Here is a 15,132-nt window from a genome sequence, read left to right as displayed (position 1 = left end):
CCGCTGTCTTAATATATATATATATATATATATGTGTGTGTGTGTGTGTGTGTGTGTGTGTTTATACTTTTATAGATGTAAGCATAACAAATTGATAGTGAGAGTTACTAGTTATTCGTACGAACACCTGCTAATCCACCATCAAAACGAGATAGCACTTTTTTGATGCGCGAATTTCTTGCAAGTTCATTGATTTTAATTTGTTCTGGCTCATGCTTAACTGGTTGATTTTTTTCAGGTATGTACCTATTCTTTGGAGGTAGCAACCAATCTGATCTTCTTACTGGTTTCTCAATCTTTTGTATCAAATTTTCGTAAAGATGTTGAATAACACAAGATTGATATTCGTTATCAGATACTGAACTATCTCTTTCTTTCTCTTTATTTTCTAATTCCTTCTTCTTAAGTTTTTCTTTGGAAAGTTGCCTCTCCTTCTCTTTTCTGGTTAATCTCGTAGACCTTCTGACTGGGCCAGTACTATCTTCTTCTATTATTGAAGAAGCAGTTATTTCCCTGTTAATTTTATACGAGCTAGGTTTGTATTCTACGTCATTGCTGTGTGGTTCTCTATTCTCGGGATCCGATTTATTACCTTCGTCATCAGAGTTCCCATCACTCGAATACCTGGAACTGTCGCGAGAACCATGTGGACTGCCACGTCTTGAAGTACGTTTTAATCTACGATAAGGTCCACCATTTCCTCTACTACGCAATCCCTCCACATTTACGCGACCGCTTGCAGACTTCCCTACTTTAAAGTTTTTTATTAGATAATATTCATTGTAAGATTCAAACTCACGCGGTATGATCTCTCTCTCTAGCTGCTTGAGCTCATCGTACAACTTTTGTCTTCTTTCTTTGATCTGATATATATAACTGTCAAAGTTTGCACTTAATTTATGAGCATTATTACTCTCTAAAATAGAATTATTACCATTGACTTTAGATTCCTTAGAGTCATTTCCAGATTCCTTCTCTAGCTTTACTTGCTTGCCACTTGTTAGGTTTTCGTTTAATCCTATATCCACTGCCGTGGTTTCCTCAGATTTGCTCATGATATCTTCTGTCACCTCGTACTGTATAATATACGCAACAAATTATAGCACAATTCTAGCTATCAAATAGTTTGACAACAGTGTTGTTAGAATATGCTTTATGTAAACTTGTATTCCCCCTCTTTCCCCACCAGTAATACGTTTCAATTCCATACACTTTAAGGCTGTAAAACGTCAAATTTTTTTCTCATTTTGGTCTTCGCCAAAAATATACAGAAACTAGAAAGCCGTATATAGCGGTGGAAAGTGAATAATCACGAGTTCATATTTGCGATATATGGCAGAACCGATAACCCAAAAGTTGGGAGGATTGGGCAATGAATAGGAAGGAGAGGTAATAATAAGTAAAAAAAGTCTTAAACTTTGTAAATACTATACAACGTTGTAATTTATACGTTTTGAGTTTACGTAGAACTATACGGAGAAGTTGAAGAATTTTGGATCTCTTCCATTAGCTTTGCTCTTTTCTTGGTTTGGAATCTAATATACAGTAGTAGTGTCACTGAAATGATTATCGTAGCCGACAATAAACAAATATTTACTGGTGTTGGGTTCATTTTGAAAGTAGTATGGGTAAGTTTGTCCAAGTAAGTTTGGGAAAGATTCATAAACCCAGCAATGCAAATCATTAATCCGTAAACTGTCCCGAACGTTTCGAATCCAAAAATCTTAGAGCAGTAATCTGAAACCACAGTATAGTAAAATGGCCTGAAAACGACTAGAATAAAGATACCGATCAAATTTGGCACAAATGCAGGAATTAAACCGAAAATACCGATAATAATGGATAAACATGTTGCCAAGAAAAGGACTGAATAAGTTTCAACCCTATCTAGCAAAATACCAACTAGCGGAATTGCTATAACACCACCTAATGGTAAAGCTACATCAAAGATAGAGTTGATTGTTGCGGCTAGAGAAGGATCCTGGAGCAAGTATTCTTCTTGAGATCTAACCGTTGCGACGAAGTAATTGATCCTCAGCATCGTAATTACCGTGAATAGCAACATTAATATAAACCAGTACGACTTGATTTGATTCAAAGCCGTCTCGTCATGAAGCACACCAAAAACACCATGTGTTTTCTTTTCCAATTTAGCTTCCACGTAGTTCTCTAACACACTCTTTCTTCTTGATCCATGCGAAAGAACTGGCTGTATCAAAGGAGCCGATCCAGAGAGTAAAGATTCACGTTCTCCTTCATCTGGAATAATTAAAGAAGCGTCTTGGCCTTCTGGAAGGTTACCATCCTCATCCAATCCTTCAATCTCTAATTTGTGAACTGCTCCTAAGGTTTTGTAAGACTTTGAGGGCATAAAAGTTAATTGGCAGAATGTAATGAAGGTAGGCACAATCAAATAAAGGCTAAAGAACCTCTTCAAGTTTAGTCCAGAATCAACCTTTTGATAGTAGAGTCTGTAGAATAGGAATAAGGCTGAGGAACAGTCGAATGCCCCTGTAATGACAGCAAGGATGGAACCCGAATATTTAGGGAATGTATTTGCTAATTGAAAAGAGGAAATGAACACAAATGGACCCCCGATAGCAAGAAGAATGTACCCATACAAGTAAGGGTCCAAAAATGTCAAGTGCTTGGTAGCAATGTAGCATCCAGACCCTAGAAATAGGAATAAAGATCCGATAAGACCACAGACTCTAGGACCATAATGATCCAACACCCAACCAACTGGGAATGCAATTGAATTTGTAACAACTGCACCAATGGTGAACATTCTATTAAGCTTCAAATCTTGTTCTGTACATGGAATATTTGCAGCCAATCCATCTTTATAACATAGTTCTTCATACACATGTTGGTCAACAAGAACGGGTTTTAACGCTGCAAAACCAAAGATCAATCCAGCAGAAAGAAAACACCAGATAATGGCACATAGAACCTGTACGATACGTATATCGAAACCTCCAACAGTTTTTACAGTCATCGGTTGCTTTTGTCCCCTAACCTTCTTTCGCTTACTGTTATTCCAAACTTTTCATATAATTCGGCAAGATATTCGATGCAGTAGAACACTTTTGCCTTTACACAGAGAGGTGTTGATACGAATAAGGTTGAAGGTGATCTCTTTCCTGTAGGTTCGTTATATGAAGAGGTGGGCTCTCTTATATAGTGTCCTTGAATAATTGATCAAGCATTTCTTTTGGTTCTTCGCTTTCTGTTAATACTGCACTTTCAATAGAAAAATGTATGTTTTTTGATAAGATGCTACTTCGATAAGAATATGCGGACGGAGATATACGAAACAGATGTATCCATGGTCATAATGGATGGCAAAGAGTGGGATGCACCGAATGATTTCTTGGCCTCATTCTTTAGAGGTTGAATTTTGTATGTTATGCACTGAAGTGGCCTTTGATTCGGGCTTAATTCAGTTCAGTTTTTCTACGCATGATTGTGGGTTAGCAAGCGGCTGACTGCTTAGTTTAAAGATTGTTGCGTCTATATAGTGAGAATCTATATCTTACCGAGAGAATCGATCACATCCAGTAGATCGTTATCCAAATGGTCGTTTGAAGAGGCGGTAGTAGCTTTTTTGCTTGTTTCATGCGACTTGTCGTCTGTAGTTTTTCCTGAATGTGCCTGTAGCCAACTCAAGACGTTATTGATGAAGGGTCTTGTGTTAGGTATGTAATGGCCTCCTGGATATTTTAGAAGGGTTCGTGTAGAGGGATCGCAAGCCTCGTATAACTTCATGGAGCGTTCTTCTGTAACAAGTGAATCCAATTCACCCATGACATGAAGCGTTGGGATATGAATTGGATGTTCAGTGTACTGGCTTTGGAATTCCTCGGGTTCAAATTTGAAGCCAGAAAAGTACATAGCGAATTTTAAAGGAGGTTGCTCTTCATTTGAAAGGGATAGGATTGTTTGTAAGTCTGTAGAAAGGTATCCAGCTAAGCCTGCGCCCTGGCTAAACCCGCCAATGCCGTCAAAAGGACCATGTTCTTTGATATAAGTGCTGAGATAATCCAATAACTCTGATTTCAATGTATAACTATTGGTTTCTAGGTCTTTCAAGAACCAGCCATACATATCTACAGACTTCTGGACATCTTTTGAATCGACCTCCCTGTCATTGAAGTCTTTAGAATGGAGTTGATAAGGCCCGCACGGATAGAACAGCTCGAAGCCCTTCTTCGCAAGTTGCTTCCTCAATCCTGCAGTTTTGGCCCTGAAAATCACATCGGATTGTGCATACCCATGGAGCATCAATATCTTTTGAGATTGGGACATGCTGCAAGAAGTTTATCGGATGGGTTCGAAACAGCCGTCGAACAACATCCACTATGGAGAATTCACAGTTTTACATCTATAAAATGAATCATGTTCGCATATTACATCTACACTGTAAACTATTGATAAATATATATAAAAAAAGAAAGGTGTGTGGGCACTAGGTGGACTAAAGAATGAACGAGTCATCCTGGCCACATAGGATATTCGAGTTATTACGGGGTTCTAGTGTGCGAGATTACTATGTCAAATGATTCAATGACTTTACTCCGGCAAGCTCTGTAGCCATTCAGCCACTTTAGTCACGAAGCCCTTCGAATTTGGCACGAAGTGTCCGCCAGAATGCTCCAAGTACGTGCCGGTCCCTTCTGCACAAGCCGCATGCAAGTCATGTATTTTTGCTACGTCTACCACTGTGTCCAATTGTCCTGCAACATGCATTGAGGGTACTGTGATTGGGTGCTTTATGTACTGTTCTTGGTACACATCCGGTTTGAACCGGAATCCCATGAACAAGATGCAGAACTTGAGCGTAGGTTGCTGTTCTTCAGTGAGATCGAGCAAATGGTTGAAGTCTGTCAACAAATATCCAGCAACAGCAGCACCCTGGCTAAACCCTATGATGCCGTCAAAAGGACCATGCTCTAAGATGTACTCTCTCAAAAAAGTCCGCGTAATGTCCGGCAATCTGTACTCATTGTTGACAGGATCGGGCACAATCCAAGTATGGTAATCATCCGCCGATGAAGCCCCCAAATCATCAATATCGGTTGATATATCAGCTGGTGAACACTTGGTTGGAGCCGTTGGGTAATAAAATTCGTACCCTAACGGCTCTAAGACTCTGCGAAACCCTTTAGTTTTTGACTCAAAATATGGGCCGGATTGCGCTAACCCATGTAGCATTAGCACCTTTTTCACCATTCTTTCCGTGTGTTTTTGGAAAATACTAATCAGCAATTTATAGATATACACCCGACCAAGTAACAAGTAGCCAATTGAAGCTCGGTTGTGAGTTCCTTCGATTTACCATCTTTTTTCTCGCTCTAAATACAGATATATGATAGATAAGGTAGATAGATGCTCATCGCATTGATTTTTTCAACTCTCGAGCAGATCATTTTTTCGAGCCGAATCACTGGAAACCACTTAAAAGCGCCTACAAAGACATAATTGAAACCCAAATGCAAAGAAACATCTAGAGGTAAGAATGGTCCGCTGTTCTATTATGTATTTAAATAACGAATAAATAGCATTATTTTCAAAGCCTATAGGATACCTTCAAGAAGAGTAACTATGTTACCGGACTGCTTTACCTATATTACCCTCTTACAAAATTGACATATGCTATTATACTGAAAAAAAAAAAATAGTTTAGGTCCAATGATTTTGTAAGATGCACTAGCTTTAGTATGCGAACGGCTTTGATCCATTAGGCATTGAGAACCAAAAAAAGTTAGCTCCGGCATAGAATTAAAGGCTAACAAGCTGTATTCTAGATTATAATACTTCAAAGTACCTGTTTCTGGGTAAATTCGATTAGGGGTGAAAATATTGCTAAATTTAGGGCAATTTTTATTGTGCATTATTAACAATGGTTTGTCCGCATATGGATCAGGTCGTTTCAAATCAGAAGCTTGGAGATGCAGTTCTGAAAGAGTGTGAGAATGTGCGATATCTGATTCGACATGCCGATTATAAGAGTAAAACTCTTGGGACTATGAGGTGTGCCGATTGTGGGGAAGTGAACTGTGGATCGACTTTTATTTGCTTGCAATGCGGATTTTGCGGGTGCTGGAACAACAACCACTTCTTGGAACATTCACAAAAGGTAGGGCATATTTTTGGTGTGAATTCCAGCAATGGACTTGTTTTTTGTTTCCGGTGTGGCGATTATATGGCAGACTTGGTTACTGAGATTCCTGCTAGTCATTGGGACTCCGTAATGAAGAGAACGGAACTCCCCGCTAGCATACGTAGAGATGGGTTACAAGGTTTGGTGAACCTTGGTTCGACATGTTTTATGAGTAGTATAATACAAACTATCATGCATAATCCATATATTGTTCGGGAGCTTTTGTCTCATAAGCATTACAACATTTGCCCACTTAAATCAGGATCGAAATGCATTTCATGTGCGTTTGACGAAATTGCTAGCGATTTTTACGGTGGTGGGCCTGTTTCAGCAACAACATCCAGCGTGAGCAAAGGTTTTGTGAATCTTTTGTCTTCGTCGTGGTATCTCAATAATCATCTTGTGGGCTCCTCGCAACAGGACGCTCACGAGTATTGGCAATTCTTGCTGAATCAAATTCATACGGACCACGTCCGGTTATTCGGATCATCAAAGGCATCGGATTGCAAATGCATTTCTCACCGCATCTTCCAAGGTTACCTAAAAAACACTTTGCAATGTCCACAGTGCGGATCGGCAAAAACTTCCATAGACCCCATTATGGACCTGTCGTTGGAAATTAAAAATAACCTAACGCTAGAGGATTGCTTGGATCATTTCCAAAGAGAGGAAACGTTAAATGATTTCCACTGGGAGTGTGAAACGTGCAAACAAAATCAAGGCGTAATAAAACAATTGACATTACACAAGGCACCTATTGTCCTTGTGATTCAATTAAAAAGATTTGAGCATCTCTTAAATGGACAAAGTGTAAAATTAAATGATAGAGTACAGTTTCCATTACATCTAAACCTGAAACCTCATCTTTTTAAAACAAAAGATGACGAAATCATTCCTAACATTGCATATGATTTGATAAGCGTTGTGTCACATCAAGGGACTGTTGACCAAGGTCATTATACAACAGTTGCTTGTAATGATAATGGTCAATGGTTCAAATTCAACGATTCTGTTGTAACTTCAGTAACAGAAGAGCAAGTCTTAGATCAGCAAGCTTATTTATTGTTCTATTCTATTCGATGAAGAAGTCGTATTCGTATATTACATAAGTACATAGTACATTAACGGTAGCGTACAATAAAGTTCTATCTAATCAAAGAAATCATCGTCGTCATTATCGTCGTTCCTACCCACGCCAACATTGAACTTGCCCATAATCCCCGATCTTATACCACTTTTTCCGTACCTCAAATGTTTTTCCTCCTTAGTAAAATCGTCTTCATAATTCATGATTAATCTATCGTCTTTTTCATCAACAGCACCAATGTCAACCATTAGCTTTTCAAAATCGTTTAGGGTAGTGTCCTTACCACCTAGTTCAAGAAGAGTCACAAGATGCTTGACAACGTCACCTCTATAATATACAATCAATGTTGGACAATTACTATCAGGGTAGTTTTCGATAGCTCTATTACCTGGTATCTCAACAAACTTCATCTGAGGAAATTTCACCGCAGCTTTTTCAAATATGCTTGATAAAAGTCTGCTCTCTATTTTTGCTTGACAAGTCAAATGAACAAATACGTAAACGCCTTCCTTCTCCAAATCTTTGTTGTCATCAACATATTGGGACTTCTTTTCACCTTTACTACATTCGGTGATCTCTTTGTTATACTCCGGTTTACTGATATGATACACAGATCCAAACTTTGCCTTTTGCTGTAGTTGTCTGATCTCATTTAAACGTTTTTGCTTGTAGAACTCCAAGAAATCCTCATCTTCATCGTCCTCTAAATCCTCTAGATCAGATAAATCTTTGCCCTCTAATCTGTTATTATGTTGCTTTGCTAGAGCCTCTTCCAATGCTTCTTCTAATTGTGCTGTTGGAGAGGGTGGTCTTTCTGGAATAACACCGTGGGCTCTTAAAATATCATTCCATTCTGTGTCTTCAGTCTCATCGACTTGGACCTGAAACATAGGCTCATTCTGCATAATGACTCGCTTTTTGGTTTAATATGCCTTTGCTGATCTTAAAATACAAAGTGATCTTTACTGGATGTTTTGCAAGCCAATTCAATGAATTAGAAGGGTTTTCAACTGCAAATCAGCTACTTGTCCACAACGTACGTATTATTATAGAATTTATTCAGTTCTTTCATATTCAAAAAAAAAAAAAAAAGTGTCAAAGCCTAGATTCTCATCTCCTTCGAAAAAGATTGACAGTCAATAATATATTGAATAAAATGATTTGGGTATAGTAGGTAAGGTGTATTTGGCTTTAAGACGTTAATAATGCAATATATTTCATTTATTATTTGAATTTATTATTTAATATTTATTAGTTATTAGTTATTAGTTGATTGGATTATTGTTTAGACCTTCTTCTTGCCAACAATTCACTTAAGGCATCACTTTTTGGTGTGCGGGTTCCTTTGCCTCGAGTACTGGACTTTTGTTTAGAGGTCTCTGCTGCCATTTTCTTAGTGTTTGTTTTTGATGTGTTTGTAGGTCTGGCTTTTTGGATAGTCGGTGATTTTGGGTTATCTAGTATAGCAACAATTTCGTCGTCACTATTACTGGTTTTAGCCTCCTCTTCACCTTCAGATAATATTTGAATGTTATCAACACCTTCATCAACTTCAGATTCAGATTCAGATCTATCCAACTCAGATTCAAAGCCTCTTTTTCTATTTGTTGAGCGTGTTTTTCTGCCAGAGTTTGCACTCCGTTTTGATTGCGAAGCACCAGTAGGGGCAGTGTTCCGTGATTCGGAAGGAAATTCATTTTCCATATTATAATCGTCATCTGACGTTATATTATCAACATTCGAGTATCGGTTTGATTTCTTTTTAGTGTTTGTTACTGTGTTTGTTCTCTTTACTTCCTTCAATAATTGTTTTAAGTTCGAATCATCATCTGTGTTGATGAGTTCTTTATTTTGAGCCAATATATCTACCTCATGGGAGACTTCTGTATCGATGAATGTTTTAAGAGCAGTTTTGTCGTCCTTTTCGACAAACTGACGAACAGCTTCATTTAATCCCAACTCCGGTAGTAAGGAAAGCTGCATCTTGTGTAAAAAGTCGTCAACAAGGGTTTGTACCTGTAAATCAGCAACTTCTTGATCACTAATGAGTGAAGTGTCTGATGAGTCGTATTTTAATTTCTTCTTTTTAGATGCCGATGGTGATTTTTTCTTGTAAAACTGAACCACATTGTTGGCGTTGGCCACTTTGCCAACGAATCTATTACTAAACCTCCTTGGGTTTTCCACCTGATAATCAACCTGTGAGTCTATATCACCACTATAGTTAACTCGGAGCCTAATTAAGGGAAGTACTGTCCCACTTTCATCCTCGTTTTCCTCGTTGTTACTTTGAACAGCTTCTTGAATCATCTCGTCAATTTGATCATAAAGGAACTGGCTAATAGAGCTTTTATCGAGCGGTTTTAATTGAGGAAAATCACGTAAAGATATGTCCTTCATTATAAAAGGACGAACGGTCTTTAATGGTATTGGTATCAAGGATGGTTTTTCATTGTTCTTCAGCTCCAATATAAATATTTGTTTGGGTTTTGCCTCAGCATCGCACAAGGATGTCGCAACACTTGATCCTGGTTGCAACACATCAAAATCCTTGATAGGGTTATGTACTAAATGTGGAATGCATTCATGTTCATGACCCCATACTACTAGGTCGAGAAAATTTGGTAAGAAAGTCTCGGGTAGAAAGGCAGTATTTGTATGTCCTGTATGGTTCTGATGAACACACATGAGGTTAAACCAATCATCATCGTCCCGACTATCTGGAATATTGAATTTTACTTTACCTTCTTTGAAAGTTCTGAAAAGTCTTTCATCCCTCACACTAGCTAGACCGTATAGTGCTAATTTTGTAACGCCCTTCTTGAATAATAATGGTGTTATTTCTATATTGTCGGCCTCTGTCACTTTACCGAAATGATTCACAAGGCCACTCACTTGCAAGATATCCATAGGGCTCAATAATCCATCCCCTGAAGCATCATCATGATTACCTGAGATACTGAACACAGGTATAGAAATGTTCAAATTGGGGTCCTCGTAATTCACACCAGGAAAGTCGTTGAAACGAAAGCATTCCGCTGGATCGCTCAAAAACTCTAGTTCACACGGCCTGTCCCCCATGCAGCACATCCTAAGAGTCTTCATTACCTGGTATATTGATTTTTTACTGGGCTTGTTAACATGAAATAAATCTCCACTTTGTAATACCATGTCGACATTGTAATCCTGGGCTGTGGTCATGACTTCATGAAACGTCTTCCAAGAATCGTCTCCTACAATGGCATCATTCTCGTTGTAGCCAACGTGATTATCTGTGGTAATCAAAATACGTATTGTATCATCTGATGGAAATTTCTCCAGCGACTCAATCGCCTCCATGGTAACCTGTGCTGTCTTTCTTTTATCCGCCTTTTCGTGGCATCGTGGGTTTGACCTTAACTTATAGCTTCAAATTCAAATTGACTATTTAACTCACTTATTATTTACTTTTACAAGCTCGTGATGTGGTTAAAACGACAAAACGAAAACAACAAGAGACAAACGCTGCTCCAGTGAGTTGCCAGTAATCCTCTCTACTGTAGCAGATAATCGACATGACAGCAGACATACCCTTTTATTGTACAAATAACGATGATAACGTGTTGCGTTTGTTCGTTATTAGACATGGACAAACTGACTCAAATTTGAATAAAATTCTTCAAGGGCACAAGGACACTGAACTGAATGCCACGGGTCGTGAACAGGCATCCAAATTGGGAGAATACTTATCGAAGGAAAGAGATATCCATTTCGACAAGATTTATTCCAGTGACCTTCAGCGTTGCCAGCAAACCGTCGATTCAATGCTCCAGCATTTCGAGGACCGGGACCGAATTGAAATTGTTACCACCGACAAATTAAGAGAAAGATGCATGGGTGTGATAGAAGGAATGTATTTGCGAGATGCTGAGGCCTATGCTGAAAAAATGGGGAAACCTTCTTTCCGTGATTTCGGTGAAGATGCGCATGTGTTTCAAGAACGTTTGTCTGGCGTGATTAACGACATTGTGACTAAAAATGCTGCCAATAAGAATCTAGCAGTTGTAAGTCATGGTGGTGCAATCAGACAAATACTACGGTTGCTAAACTACGACGAGCAAAATGCTAGTAAAATTATCGTTTTTAACACCTCTGTTACCATCATTGATTACAACAAAGCCGACCATCAGTTCGCTGTTAGACGTGTCGGAAACACCCAACACCTAGGCTCCGGAGAATTCATCGTCAGCGATCTCAATCTAAGATAGCACAAATGAACCCATATCTTTATGTTCCTAAGCCTGTCTCCGGTACTCATTATCGATAGATTTAAATACGCTATACGTTTTCTTTATACACTATTTTATATACCCGGACCTCACTTAATGTACGGCTTTTCGTTATAAAGGGAAATGTCATTGTGACTTTTCTTCATCAACCCATCACACCGCAAAGCGACAAATTAAATCAGAAACAGCAAGGTACGTCCAACACATCAGCTACAGTTGCAAGAATGACATTCTGGAACAGAGTTATCGAAGCCTGGAAGGGTGAGAGTGCACCTAAAAAAGAAGAACCTCATTATGAGAACCACGGCAAAAAGTACGACTTTGACGACATGGTCGAATTAGTCAAAAGCAAGCCTGAGAACACTCTTCTAATTGACGTTAGAGAACCAAATGAATTCTCTATAGTACAGATTCCTGGCTCTTTTAACATGCCTTACAAATCATGTCCAGATGCTTTGTCTTATGATGAAGAAGAGTTCGAAAGTAAGTTCGGTTTCCCAAAGCCAGGAAAAGACAAAGAGTTGGTCTTCTTCTGCGCCGCAGGCCGCAGGGCAGAGGGCGCACAAGCCAAGGCAGTTTCTAAAGGTTACACTAACTCCTCTATCTACCCCGGCTCTACTAACGACTGGGTCTCTAAGCATGGAGATAAGATCCAATTCTGATTGGCTTAAGAAATCGCTGGAACTATGGCTTCCCTTAAAATGCAACCCAAATTAATTAGTTATGACTACGTAGAAAAGCTACTAATTTAAATAATACAAGAAACAGCAAATAGTTCTTATTAGCTAATAATAAAATAGTGATGTATGTTTAACTATATATATAGCACTAGCGTTCGTTTCCCATATCGCCCCTGTAATATTCATAATATTGTGCTGTCATTCGTTCATCTAAAAACAGGGCAAAAGCTCACATCTCATCGCATCGCTATTTCTTTATAATATAACAAAGAAAAAAAAAAAAAAGTCTTATTGAGATAGACCACACAAAGTAAAGAAGAGATTTACATGTTATAGTGGAGATTTTGTTTGGGAATGATTCTGAAGCACCTAAGAAGTTTAAGTGCAACGAGTTTATCATGTTAAGGAGTAACTTCATATCAAGAGTTTCTAGCTGTGCTAATGGGGTGAGGTTTATGTCTACTTTGCCAGCCAAGGTGTATCAGTTTGAGGATATTAAGAAGCTTATTACGAAGCCGGATCCATCGAAGGTTTTAGTTGATGTAAGAGAACCCAATGAGGTAGCAGAGTTTGCTTTGCCTCATACCATTAATTTGCCATTGAAGACAGCTCCTGGTGCATTGAGCTTAGATAAGGAAGAGTTTGAAAATGTTTTCCACATCCCTAAGCCATCAAAGGATAAAGAGCTCATTTTCTTCTGTGCTGCCGGGATCAGGGCACAGGCGGCCGAAGAGCTAGCTAGATCTTATGGTTACGAGAAGACCGGTGTGTGGCCCGGTTCTATTAACGAATGGTTGCAAAAGTCACCAGTATCAAAGAAAGAATAGCGTACATAAATAGTATTGGAAAATTAATCAATATTCAATGTGAATAAAATAGAGTCTATAATACAAAAATCTATATACAGTTTTATCTTTAGCCTTCGTTATAGATTTGTTTTTGTTTACCTCTTGTGGAATTCGAATTGTTTGAATTCTTTCCCTAGTCTCTTCTTTCTCTTTCTCTCCATCACCTTTTCTCTTTGCTTCCCCTTCATATGCTCGAACTTCCATTTTTGTATCACCTTTCTCTTCTCCGATTCCTTCAAGTGGAACTTGTTCTTGTTGTTCTTGTTTATTTCCGCTTCGTAGTCCTTCACAATCTTTTGCTCCATCTCCATAACCTGGACAGTTTCTAATCTCGACTTCATCTGTCTAACCTGTTGCTCCATTTCTGTCTTTTCCCTCTCACTTATCTTACTCAAGAACTTTTTGTCGCGGAGCATCGTTTCAAGTTCTTTAATCTCCTTCTGTCTGTATTCATCCAAAAACCTGTACCGTTGGCGAACTTTAGATATATCTTCGGGCCTTCCTAGAGCTTTGTCAAACCTGATATCTTGGTAAATAGACTTGGATTTATTTTCTTCCAAGCCTGGTATTTTTCGTATTGTGCGCACCTTCTTTTTGGACGATGCCTCACTTGGGGCATGCTTTCCTTTACCCTTTTTCTTCTTGGAGTTATTATTGGATTGGCGGTTGTCTCCATATTCGTCTGCTGAATCACCTTCGAAAAACCCACCTTCGCTATCTGATTCACTGTCTTCATCAAACGACTCTTCAGTAAACATTTTGATTTCAGCAGATTTTTGTTCTTCTTCTCTCTCCTGCTGTTCTTTGAGTTTCTGCCTGTGTTCTTCTCTTTTCATATCCTCTTCTGCTTGCTTCTTTCTGCGTTTCTCTAGGGCATCGTTCTTCTTGGTTATACCTGCTGTTGCAGTCTTAGCTCTAGAATTAGACTTAGATTTGCGTTTGGATTTTTCCTCGCTTTCCATCATGTCATCGGCTTTCTTTAACGACCCAAAGGAGATTGTTCTTAACTCGTCTTCACTATCCGATCCCTCATCGCTCGAGGTTTCATTTCTTCTAATAGCATGTGTAAGCTCATCCTCATCATCCTCATCTGAATGAAGCTCTGGCTTGATATTCTTGAAGTAAAAGGACATCTTAGAATGATCTGATTTCCCGAAACCTTGTACTACTTATTAAGTTCAATAACAGCGTGATATCAAGGCTTCTTGTCTTGATTCCTTCCCTTCTTTACCAAATCCATCGCATCTCATCTTTGGTTATCATAAAATTTTCGTTAATAGTACATATTATAATAAAGAAATAACGAAGAAGAAACAACCATGAAAGGAAGGGCAGAGAGAGGCCTTACCACTTCCAACTTCTTGTATACAAGAAACGAGTTTCCTTGATATTAGCTTCTTGAAATTATATGAACTAATCCAAATCTATGTACATGTTTTTTTAATCTACTTTCGTATTTAGCTTTGCCCTTGTCTATATTAAAGAATCAAGCTATAATGGCAGAAGTTTCGCATAAAACGCATTTACTGAGACTCAATACTCTCCTTTAAAGCAAGCTTTCTAGAGTGACGATCGAAATAGTTCGATAGTTCCGTGAAATTCATGTTGGTTGGGTCTGCCTGTAGTTCTGTTTTATCTTTGAAAACAACCTTCACCGTTGGTTTCACTGTGCTCCCAGCCATCAAAACCTCATTCTGTAGTTGTAGCCCGCTGGTTCTCTGGGCTGGTGGAATGGCACTCAGAAATAATCTAGCAGTTTTAGCTATTATTAATACATTGAATTCAAGTTGGTTGGTTAGTAAATTGCTTATATCTAAGTCATAATGCTGGAAATTTCACATACCTTCTTTACCAAATGGGTTGAATTTGACGACAGCTTTGGTGAAGTATTTGGTAATCATAGTTTTTTGATATCCGTATGTTTGTATCCCTTCTTGTGGAAGTTTTACTGGTCTCAATTAAAAGAAAATGCACCTAACAGCTCTATAATAGTTTTCAACCACTTAACTGTCTCGAAGCATCTTAATGATGATCTTCATCAAAACTTTTGTTGATATTGCTATTACCCGGAGACAATGTTTTTTCT

The 15,132-nt window shown here is 38.5% G+C and overlaps 12 protein-coding genes across 12 annotated transcripts; 4 read left to right on the top strand and 8 right to left on the bottom strand.

The window, feature by feature from the left end:
• Window positions 1-107: 107 nt before the first annotated feature.
• RFM1 (Rfm1p) lies at window positions 108-1,055 on the bottom strand (the record flags this gene model as incomplete). The annotated part of the gene is made up of 1 exon (XM_022819995.1): window positions 108-1,055. One exon carries the CDS (start codon window positions 1,053-1,055, stop codon window positions 108-110), a length of 948 nt encoding a protein of 315 aa, XP_022673837.1.
• Window positions 1,056-1,459: 404 nt separating this feature from the next.
• On the bottom strand, window positions 1,460-2,998 carry FMP42 (Fmp42p; the record flags this gene model as incomplete). The annotated part of the gene is made up of 1 exon (XM_022819984.1): window positions 1,460-2,998. One exon carries the CDS (start codon window positions 2,996-2,998, stop codon window positions 1,460-1,462), a length of 1,539 nt encoding a protein of 512 aa, XP_022673836.1.
• Window positions 2,999-3,528: 530 nt separating this feature from the next.
• FSH3 (alpha/beta hydrolase) lies at window positions 3,529-4,308 on the bottom strand (the record flags this gene model as incomplete). The annotated part of the gene is made up of 1 exon (XM_022819973.1): window positions 3,529-4,308. The coding sequence occupies one exon, from the start codon at window positions 4,306-4,308 to the stop codon at window positions 3,529-3,531; it is 780 nt and encodes a 259-aa protein (XP_022673835.1).
• A 264-nt stretch (window positions 4,309-4,572) lies between these two features.
• FSH2 (alpha/beta hydrolase) lies at window positions 4,573-5,232 on the bottom strand (the record flags this gene model as incomplete). Its single annotated transcript, XM_022819962.1, has 1 exon — window positions 4,573-5,232. The coding sequence occupies one exon, from the start codon at window positions 5,230-5,232 to the stop codon at window positions 4,573-4,575; it is 660 nt and encodes a 219-aa protein (XP_022673834.1).
• A 670-nt stretch (window positions 5,233-5,902) lies between these two features.
• Window positions 5,903-7,246, top strand: UBP8 (ubiquitin-specific protease UBP8; the record flags this gene model as incomplete). The annotated part of the gene is made up of 1 exon (XM_022819951.1): window positions 5,903-7,246. The coding sequence occupies one exon, from the start codon at window positions 5,903-5,905 to the stop codon at window positions 7,244-7,246; it is 1,344 nt and encodes a 447-aa protein (XP_022673833.1).
• A 66-nt stretch (window positions 7,247-7,312) lies between these two features.
• PLP2 (Plp2p) lies at window positions 7,313-8,155 on the bottom strand (the record flags this gene model as incomplete). The annotated part of the gene is made up of 1 exon (XM_022819940.1): window positions 7,313-8,155. The coding sequence occupies one exon, from the start codon at window positions 8,153-8,155 to the stop codon at window positions 7,313-7,315; it is 843 nt and encodes a 280-aa protein (XP_022673832.1).
• A 373-nt stretch (window positions 8,156-8,528) lies between these two features.
• On the bottom strand, window positions 8,529-10,589 carry MRE11 (MRX complex nuclease subunit; the record flags this gene model as incomplete). Its single annotated transcript, XM_022819929.1, has 1 exon — window positions 8,529-10,589. The coding sequence occupies one exon, from the start codon at window positions 10,587-10,589 to the stop codon at window positions 8,529-8,531; it is 2,061 nt and encodes a 686-aa protein (XP_022673831.1).
• Window positions 10,590-10,804: 215 nt separating this feature from the next.
• KLMA_10305 (phosphoglycerate mutase) lies at window positions 10,805-11,497 on the top strand (the record flags this gene model as incomplete). The annotated part of the gene is made up of 1 exon (XM_022819918.1): window positions 10,805-11,497. The coding sequence occupies one exon, from the start codon at window positions 10,805-10,807 to the stop codon at window positions 11,495-11,497; it is 693 nt and encodes a 230-aa protein (XP_022673830.1).
• A 245-nt stretch (window positions 11,498-11,742) lies between these two features.
• On the top strand, window positions 11,743-12,180 carry RDL1 (rhodanese-like domain-containing protein; the record flags this gene model as incomplete). Its single annotated transcript, XM_022819906.1, has 1 exon — window positions 11,743-12,180. One exon carries the CDS (start codon window positions 11,743-11,745, stop codon window positions 12,178-12,180), a length of 438 nt encoding a protein of 145 aa, XP_022673829.1.
• A 473-nt stretch (window positions 12,181-12,653) lies between these two features.
• Window positions 12,654-13,025, top strand: RDL2 (rhodanese-like domain-containing protein; the record flags this gene model as incomplete). The annotated part of the gene is made up of 1 exon (XM_022819895.1): window positions 12,654-13,025. One exon carries the CDS (start codon window positions 12,654-12,656, stop codon window positions 13,023-13,025), a length of 372 nt encoding a protein of 123 aa, XP_022673828.1.
• A 116-nt stretch (window positions 13,026-13,141) lies between these two features.
• Window positions 13,142-14,179, bottom strand: RRP36 (rRNA-processing protein RRP36; the record flags this gene model as incomplete). The annotated part of the gene is made up of 1 exon (XM_022819884.1): window positions 13,142-14,179. The coding sequence occupies one exon, from the start codon at window positions 14,177-14,179 to the stop codon at window positions 13,142-13,144; it is 1,038 nt and encodes a 345-aa protein (XP_022673827.1).
• A 390-nt stretch (window positions 14,180-14,569) lies between these two features.
• On the bottom strand, window positions 14,570-14,947 carry MRPL44 (mitochondrial 54S ribosomal protein mL53; the record flags this gene model as incomplete). Its single annotated transcript, XM_022819873.1, has 2 exons — window positions 14,570-14,808; window positions 14,890-14,947. The coding sequence occupies 2 exons, from the start codon at window positions 14,945-14,947 to the stop codon at window positions 14,570-14,572; spliced, it is 297 nt and encodes a 98-aa protein (XP_022673826.1).
• Between the last annotated feature and the right edge of the window lie 185 nt (window positions 14,948-15,132).

Source organism: Kluyveromyces marxianus, chromosome 1 (genome assembly GCF_001417885.1).
Source record: "Kluyveromyces marxianus DMKU3-1042 DNA, complete genome, chromosome 1".
Classification (NCBI taxonomy): domain Eukaryota; kingdom Fungi; phylum Ascomycota; class Saccharomycetes; order Saccharomycetales; family Saccharomycetaceae; genus Kluyveromyces; species Kluyveromyces marxianus.
The sequence above is the reverse complement of the archived record's forward strand: the minus strand, read 5'-3'. Positions and strand labels throughout refer to the sequence as shown.